This window comes from Micropterus dolomieu, linkage group LG05 (assembly GCF_021292245.1).
Source record: "Micropterus dolomieu isolate WLL.071019.BEF.003 ecotype Adirondacks linkage group LG05, ASM2129224v1, whole genome shotgun sequence".
NCBI lineage: Eukaryota > Metazoa > Chordata > Actinopteri > Centrarchiformes > Centrarchidae > Micropterus > Micropterus dolomieu.
In genome coordinates this window covers 4,550,512-4,559,658 of record NC_060154.1, presented here as the reverse complement: position 1 = coordinate 4,559,658, position 9,147 = coordinate 4,550,512, and the positions used below count along the sequence as shown (strand labels likewise).

Below are 9,147 nucleotides of genomic sequence, written 5' to 3'. Positions count from 1 at the left end.
AGAATGCAGGGTTACTTGTGGTTCCTAGAGTCTCCAAAAGTAGACTTGGAGCCAGAGCATTCAGCTATCAAGCTCCTCTCCTGTGGAACCAGGTTCCAGTTTGGGTTCAGGAGGCAGACACCATCTCCACATTTAAGAGTAGGCTTAAGACTTTCCTCTTTGATAAAGCTTATAGTTAGGGCTGGCTCAGGTGAGTCCTGAACCATCCCTTAGTTATGTTGCTATAGGCCTAGACTGCCGGGGGATTTCCTATGATGCACTGAGCTCCTCTCTCCTCTACTTTCTCTCCCTCTGTATGCAACTTCATCCCATTATTACATGTTACTAACACAACTTCTCCCCTTTCCGGTAGTCTTGTGCTTTCTCGTCCCTCTCCTCTCTCCTCCTATCACTTCCTGCAGGTTTTCTGGCTCTGTAGCTGTGGAGTCTGGATCTGTGGCTGCGGGTCACCTGCTGCCCCCGTGTTCCTGCTCGACACCCTCTGCTGCAACGACTATTGCTACTAGTCCTATTATTATTATTGTTATTATAATCATTAACATTATGATTATTATCATTAACACTGCTATAAATATCTGTACCAATTTCATTCAGTCTATAGCAACATCACCTTTCCTGTCTGTACCTCTGTGTGTGTATATTGTGTATATTGTGTAGGCTGCCTCCCTCCCCTCTCTCTCTCCTTCCATCCCTCTCTCTCTCTCTCTCTCTCTCTCTCTCTCCTTCACCCCCAACCGGTGGAGGCAGATGGCCGCCCACCCTGAGCTATGGTTCTGCTCGAGGTTTCTGCCTCTTAAAGGAAGTTTTTCCTTGCCTCTGCTGCCTAGTGCTTGCACTTGGTGGGAATTGTTGGGCTTCTGTAATTAACATCATAGAGTACGGTCTAGACCTGCTCTTTTATGAAAAGCGCTGTGAGATAACTTGTTGTGATTTGGTACTATATAAATAAAATTGAATTGAAAATTGAATTGAATTGAATGTAAAACAGTATCTTCATAAGAACTTTGTTAAACAGGCTTATGAATAAGAAACAAAAGAAAAACAAGGTCTTAAGTGAGCATTGAATCCTGTGTTCTACCGACTGAGCTGATCAATGACACTTAAATCTATTTTGAAATTATCATTAAGAAACATTCCTGCTGACTCCAGTGTTAAAATACTGTTTTGTTATCTTGAGGTCTCAAGAAAATTACCCCATTATCATGGGAAAACAACATTTGTTACCTTGAGATCTCGAGATAATTATCCCGTTATCACTGGATATGGAGTAAAAAAAAAAAAATTCTATCGATGGCTGCTTAGGGCTTCTGTGGTAAAAAATAGGTTTGGTCTTTTTATGGGATTTGGTGACAATAGGAAAAGCATTAAACAATTACCTAATTGTAAGTACTGTACAGTTATTTAATAAATGGGCTTTCTACCACTGAAGAAGTAACAACATCATTTACATGTAACTGATGCTTTCATCCAAAGCGACTTACAATTGCTATAAATGTCAGAGGTCGCACGCTTCTTGAGCAACTAGGGCTTAAGTGTCTTGCTCAGGGACACATTGTTGGATGTGTTACAGTGGGGAATTGACTCACACTAAAGGCATACATCTTATCCTCTGTGCCATCACCACCCCATCACATTGAACTGTCTGAGGGTAGGAAAATGGTCCTGACAAGTATTTGCCTGACTCATATTTTGAACTATTATTAGTTTTGGGACAGGGTCCGAAAGTCAGAAAGAAAAAGAAAGAAAAAAATTCAATAATGGACTAAAACATTGTTGTTTTCAGGGATGTACTGGGAATAAAATTCAGCCCGGGACTTTGAGACAGAGGGCCTTTATACGTATATACTCAAAAACCACAATGCAGTCCCATAAAATAGAGAAGGGTGAGGGAATCCCTCAGCTTCATCTCTTAGTAGGCCTCTCCCTGGCTCAGCCCCCCTGTGCTGTACTCTGACTCTACTTGTACTGATTATGCAGCTACATATGAATGTTAAGAACATCAGTAATAAATATAACTAACAATAATCCATTTTCTTATTCTTTCTATGGATGGCCTAGCCAGCCCTGCACAGGCCCCTGTACCTGTCACTGTTTCTAGTTCCATTGTCCTACTGCTGCTTCTCTTCATCGTCCTTCTCCTACATCTCCTCCTGTTCCTCCTCCTCTTCCTTCTTCCTCCAACTCAAACTGTTAATAATATATATAAATATATAATATAGCATATATGTCTATACATAAATGCATTACTTATCAGTGCTTGTGCCGGGGACTGCCTCATCTGTGCCTGCTGTAGCACCATTCCACCAACTAAAGGCCTTTCCACATGGGAAGCGATTTACGCGCCTCGTAGCCTAATTCATTTTCAATGAGAGGCGAGCGTGTAGGAAGGGAGGTGCGAGCAAAAAGATGATGGATGAGAGACAGATTTTCGCCGTCTGTGACTTCCCTGAAATATATAACTGTTCCCTGAACAGTTATCGGGACATTAACAGGAGGGCATTTGCATGACTAGATTTGTCAGCTATATGAATATGAATAATATATATAATATAAAAATATAGCCTATCAACTAACGTTTATATTATAGTTATAGTTTAAGCTAGGTTATGAAGGAATAGGCTACAGTTGCGCACAGAAGCCTTTGCCGTGGTTACTATCTATAGAGCGCCTTCCGTTTACTGGCGGAGCGCTTGTCTCGGTGTCTTTTCACATGAGAAGCCCAGAGCGACTCCGACTTTAAAGGCGGAGTGTCACTTTGCGTGTGAAAAGACCTTAAGAGGTCGGTTAATTAGGCGCCTTTAGCTGCCTCTCATACCAACATTTCTTTCTTCTAAATTCTTAATTTTTCGGTACCACACATTTATTTGACCTCTTTCTTTCTTTTCGACATGTTTACCTTCTCTGTTGTGCTTGTCACATCGGCACCATTGAGCCAATTAGATCTGAGCAAAAATGAGGATTGGTCCAAGCTGGGAGGGGCCGCCCGTGTCCCCCTTCAATATTGAAAGTATTGGTTTGGCCCAATTGAACATAAGAAACTGCCTGAAATGGACCAGTCGTTCGGGATTGTTCTCAAAATTCCCGATGGCCAGTCCACTCATGGTCGTTTTTGATCTTTTCATGGAATTTGTTGAAAATATAGAATAACACCAGCTTCATTCGTTAACCAAGACCAGCATATTTTTGTAACCATGTCCAAGTGCTTTAAGTCCCTTTACATAACCATAAACATGTTAATTATGCTTTTATTGCCAGGATCGGATGTTGGGAAATCAAATTAAATATATAAATGGTGGTGTAGTGTTTTTAACATCATATGCCAACAAGACGTTCCTACCATAACATATTTAATCGGCTACATGCTTATGATTCTGGAGGCTGAAAACATACAAAGTGAAAAGCTGTGCTTTATTAAAATTACAACACACAGGAAGTATAGATACTGGTCTAACTCTTTACTTTGATTAATCTTTTACATGTTTGTTCAACCAGCTCATGTTTATCATATTATATTCAGTTGATTAATAAACATTTACTGGCAGGTGGGCAGGTTCATCACACCGTCAACACACTTCTGGCGCATCTCCAGTACTTCATCATGTCTTCTTCCTCTGATACACATAAACTGGATTACATCATTATGTGTTGAATACAGCTTATCATCAGCTGTATATCTGAAGACAATATTGTGACTTCTCATGGCTTCTTTATCCACAGTGCAGGGTTCTGAAAAAGATAACAGATAAATATAATTTTTTTAATGTCAGGAATGACTGTACAGCATGCACCATATATAATTATTTCTAGTCTTGAATAAAAAAAAACCCATTGTGTATTTGAAAACTAAATATGCAGTCCCAAATGTAATTTTATATATATATATAATTGTAATTCATCAGTCTAATAACATATTCTATTATGATACTCAACATCAGTAGTTCTCAACCTTTTTTGGGCCAGCGCCCCCCTATCCATTATCCAGGTCCCTTACCGACCCCTGTCAAAAAAGAGGATGGCTATTTGCTCCTTACATGCTTGCTACTAACTTTTTTAAAGCTGGGTCTCCAACATTGACAGACTTGTGTTGGATTGATTTGTGCAGCTGTGTTCATGACGGAGAGCGAGAGAGGGAGAGAGAGAGGGACGAGCGAGAGGATGTGCTGCGCGAATATGCGCTGCCTGCAGCTCTGCAATCAAATACGATTTTAAATAGGCCTAGTAAAAAAATCTAAAATCAATACGTGGCAGTCAGCGTTAATCATCGATTGAATTTTTTTTAAATTAATGAACATATGGGAAACACTGTAACTTATCTGCTCATGTTCAAAACTTTCTGCACATTCAGATTCAATCTCTCCCACGTATGGGTTCTCTGACATGTAAAGAAAAAAAGTCGTAATATTACGAGACTAACGTCATTAGCCTATTTATTTATTTATTTTACTACATGCCCTGTAGAATAAAGTTGTATTTTTAAATAAAGTTATATTTTAATAAGAAGAGCAGCTTGCCGCCTCCATACCTTAAAAGGAAGAACATGGAGAATCTTGTGAAGTTATACTTCAATATAGGTTTCACAAATAATGAGATAATGAGTATCGGGACTTTGAAAAGACTATGCAAGAAACTGTCTCTATTCTGAAGAAAGAATCACCCAGACTTGGAGAAAATTGCCTCTTTTGTGGAAGAGGAAATGGAAAATTTCATTGTCCATTTAAACTGTTCAAGAATATAAACGTTATTGTGATAATTTACAACCCATAGTCAGCTGTGTTTTTATTGAAAGTATATTGAAATCAATAATCTAAACTCTAAACCTAATTACCTTTAACAAGAGTGTCCTTTCTGTCAATTACAGATAACATCTAGGGAAAAATAGTAGGTAAATTTAGCCTTAGCTTTAGCTTTAGCTAAGACTATCTTTGTATCTAGGTTTGACTTGATGTATCTTTAGCTGACTAGTTGTTTGTCTCTCTTTGATGATTTTACATGTTATCTCATGGAAATTTATTTTTCTTTTAAAATATAAAACAGATTCCAAAAAGTCAGATTCCTGTTTTAACTAAATTTTCGCCAAACACTATGTCTTTGTTTAGTCTTTAGTAGTCTTTAGTCCTTGTGTAATGGATCTTTATGTTTATATTATGCTAATATTATTTGAACTGCTACATGCAAACACCGGAAACAAAAATCTGTTTGACATTATGCAAAATCCTTACAGAATGAAGTAGGAAAAGGAAATTGTAACTTACTGAGGCATCTCATCTGTCCAACCCATTCACCATTTTTGCAGGTTTTGTAAGGTCCACCCTGCATAATGTAAAAGTTCGGACAAACATATTCAACCCTATCTTCATGTCTGTACTGGAATCGAACACTGTCCTTGATATCTCCATCTGCAAGGGGTGGTGGTCTCCTACAACCCAAAGGAGCTAAAAGAATGTGGCCAGGGGGAGAAAGTACAGGTTCATTATTATTGTGGAGCACCCATGACATTTTTACACGCACAGATGCATGTTTTAAGGCCTTTAAATTTTAAAATGTAAATGTAAACATCCGCTACAAAAATACACATATGGATTTTTAGAAAAGCTCTTTAAGTCTTAAGTCTGTTTTTATACATTACCTTTTAATTGGGTACAACTAGCTTAAACTAAAGCAGTACACTAATACAACAGCTCTGCATTAAATCCAACTGTCATGAAGATAATAATGTTCAGATCTTCTTTAGAGTCTTTTGAGAGTGGTGTCTTTATGGTAAACAGAGACTGTGTAGTAACGAGTTATGTACTCAAGTACTTTTTTGAGTAAATCGTAGCCTACTTGTCAGAATAGTTTTATTGCATCACACCTTTACTCTTACTTGAGTGGTTTTTAGAGAAAAATCATTACTTTTACTCAGCTACATTTGAAGATGTTCATCGTGCTACTTGGCTACTTATTTATTTATTTATTTACCGCAGTCACTCATCTACATGACTCTGTTAGAGCAGAATGATGGCTAAAGCTACAGCATAGTAGTATGGCTTTTAAATGGCGCTAGTTATGGAAGCCCTAAGCAGCCATGGACTCCATTTTTTCCCCTGTGATAACGGGATAATTATCTTGAGATCTCAAGAGAACAAATATTGTCATGCTCATTGGTGTAGCCCGATGAAGACAGACCAAATTATGCACACATAAAAAAGACAAACTACTCTTATTTGATGTGGATGTGACTGATGTAATATTTTAACTACAGATGATCTTCCTCAGGTGAACGTGAAGAAGTGAACACACCTGTATTTAATAGGAAATAAATTCTGAAACATCACAGCATTATCTCATAATTTGATTTGTTTGCCAAATCAGAATTTGATATCAGAGACAACAAGAAAATAATAATTATTTTTAAACAATTTTTACTTATTGGAGTACTACTACTCCAACAGACTACTATATTAATGTAGTAATTTTTGTAATTACACTTGATGGATACAGAGTGGGAATATTGTTCTGGTGTAAATGTGGCAGGTTATCTAATCAGGAGATGACGACTTGTCGTTTCATCACAAATAAATACAAGTGTATGTTCACTTCTTTACCCTACCAGAGGAAGACCATCTGAAATAATTCTAGTCACATCCACATAAAATAAAATACTTTATTTTTTTTTCTTCTTGAGTTACTCACAAAGTTACTCATTGCTCAAGTAATTTCTGAACTCTTACTCAAGTAGTTATTTTGATGACTACTTTTACTTCTACTTGAGTACTTGTTTTTGCAAAGTAACCTCTGATGGTAAAGTTAATTAACGTTAATTGCAGTGCAAATGTCAAGTTACAGTCATTTTTATGAAACCTGAAACACTTAGAAGGACTAACAATAACTACTAAATTATTACTAAAATAGGAAGAACAAAATAGCAGCTCAAAGACAATACATATCAGTGCAGGGTAGAAGAGTAAATATCATAGCAAATCAAGCCATCTGAGATCGCAGTGCACTGTGGTAAACAGCTGAAAGTTGAGTCATCAATCATATTTTTCATCATTTCCATAGATAAGGAGCAAGGGGACAAGGGAAGAATTGACTTACGTCCACATGTTGGGAAGGGGTCACTCCACTTTCCGTTTGCTAAACATTCCACTGATGCATTCCCTCGAAGAAAGTGTCCTCTCTGTCTGCACTTAAACCATAAATTTTGTCCTTTTCGTAGTTGATTATTTGGTACATATCCAGAGATGTATACGTTGGCTGGTACAGCTGTGACTTTGCATTGGTCTGTTGTGTAGAAGAGAATATGTTTCATCAAGATGTTTATATAGTATAAACTGTAGCATATTAGACTTCAGATGTAAATGTTATCTGATGTAAATCTTAAATGTCCAAATCTGTCTGTGTTGTATGACAACTTCCCCCAAAGTGGCAAAAAAATGAATTATTGCAGATTTAATTATTGCTTTATGTACAGGTTCTTGAGGGGAAAGGCACACATGATAAGAATGCCTTTAACATTCAACTTTAGCTTTGACTTGTTGTTATGCTTCAAACTTAATATGACCTCTGACGTATCTCACATGTCAGCATCCTGGGTCTCTTATCTCTCTAATCAGACAAAATATTCATGTTTTTTGTCTTCATCTGAATATTAATTCTCAGAGAAGATAGTAAAGATTGATGGGATTTATCAGTCTTCTGTCTATCTATATCTGTCTATCGTCTCTGAAAATCAATATTCAAATTTGCCAGAAAAAGATAAACAAAAGGGGGTAAAATCAAACTAAATGGGATTAACCTGTAATGAAAGTATTGAATGAACATACCAACACAAGTTGGAAAGGGAGCATTCCACTGCCCAGTTTCTAAACATTCAATTTCTTCAGACCCGTCCAGTGCATATTGATCATTGCATTGAAACTGTAATTTATGTCCAATCTTCACTGTTTTATTTGCTGGTGGTACAGCTACAATGAGATGGGGGTTCATCACGTCAACTTTACAAGTGATGTCTGAAAAGAATAAAACAGATATTATCAAATGAAAAACTGGGGTTCAGTGGACAGTTTTCTGTCCAACAGGGCCCACCCTTATAATGTTTGCAGTCATTTTAGTGTATTGTAACATGCTCTACAAAATAAAACATTATTATGTACACAATATAACAATTTTTATGTCAAAGGGTTTACCTTCACAAGAGGGGAATGGATTATCCCACTGTCCATCTTTACCACATATCAGCACTGAACTGCCATTCAGGTATTTCCCAGGGCCATCACAGCTGAATGTGAGGAATCGGTCAGGAAGTATCGGTTCTTCATTTTGTGGTAAACCTTTTACTGTAACCCCACCATCTGCAGGAGGCGGTTCACAGCTTAAAGCTGAGTAAACAAAACCAAACAGTCAGTCATTCGATGTTTAAATAAACTTCCACAGTGGGGGATCAACATAGGGCAGAGTCTTCCCAAAGAAATGCAAAGTGGGAGGTACTGTCTTTTTCCACATACATTTTTAATGATAACCTAAATCTTACTTAACATAGAAACAGTGAGAAGCTCGAACCACAGCAAATTCAAAAAGCTTTGTTGTTGTACCATAGTTGCTGAATTAATCCAGAACTGAGCTTCTGATTGTAAAATCAGTTTTCACAACATCATTATCTTTAGCTTCCACCCACTGTTAACAGGATTGGATTCTTGCCGAAATGGACATTGAAAGTCGCAATTAATGTCTACCCTGAAGTTTTTATGTAAACAAGCTTGTACGTTTGACTTTTTATCAAAGAACCAGATATTTTCTGATGCAGTTGTTAATCTTTTGCACTGAGGATTCATTCAGGAGCATTTCATGTTGATCTGCACCATATAAGCACTCTAACTATGGGTCAGGTAACATTGCAGTGAATGAATGGGACTTTTACTTTCCAAGAGGGGTGCCTGGAATAGCTCCTTCCACTGTGCAACTCTACTTTTACTCCAGAGTCATCCTGTTTTGCTTCAGTAAAACTTGATGCATGTTTACATTCACAAAAAGCTTTCTCTCTGCAATAACAAACAAAAAATGTGAAAATCTACACACGAAACAGCTGTTTGTTATGAAAAGATAGCAATTATAAAGACAAAGAATACGGGTGACAGAATGGATTAGCACACGCAGGTAGCAGGGATT

At 37.4% G+C, this 9,147-nt stretch overlaps 1 protein-coding gene across 1 annotated transcript in view; it reads right to left on the bottom strand.

Annotated features, from left to right (window-relative positions):
• Positions 1-3,389: 3,389 nt before the first annotated feature.
• Positions 3,390-9,147, bottom strand: part of LOC123970964 (complement factor H-related protein 1-like) — a 10,643-nt gene continuing 4,885 nt past the window's right edge. The window contains exons 8-9 of the mRNA XM_046049409.1: positions 5,253-5,432; positions 3,390-3,726 (exon numbers count right to left, since the gene is read on the bottom strand). Of these exons, the coding sequence (XP_045905365.1) occupies positions 3,533-3,726; positions 5,253-5,432 (374 nt within the window). The 3' untranslated portion in view covers positions 3,390-3,532. The remainder of the gene's footprint in view (positions 3,727-5,252; positions 5,433-9,147) is intronic.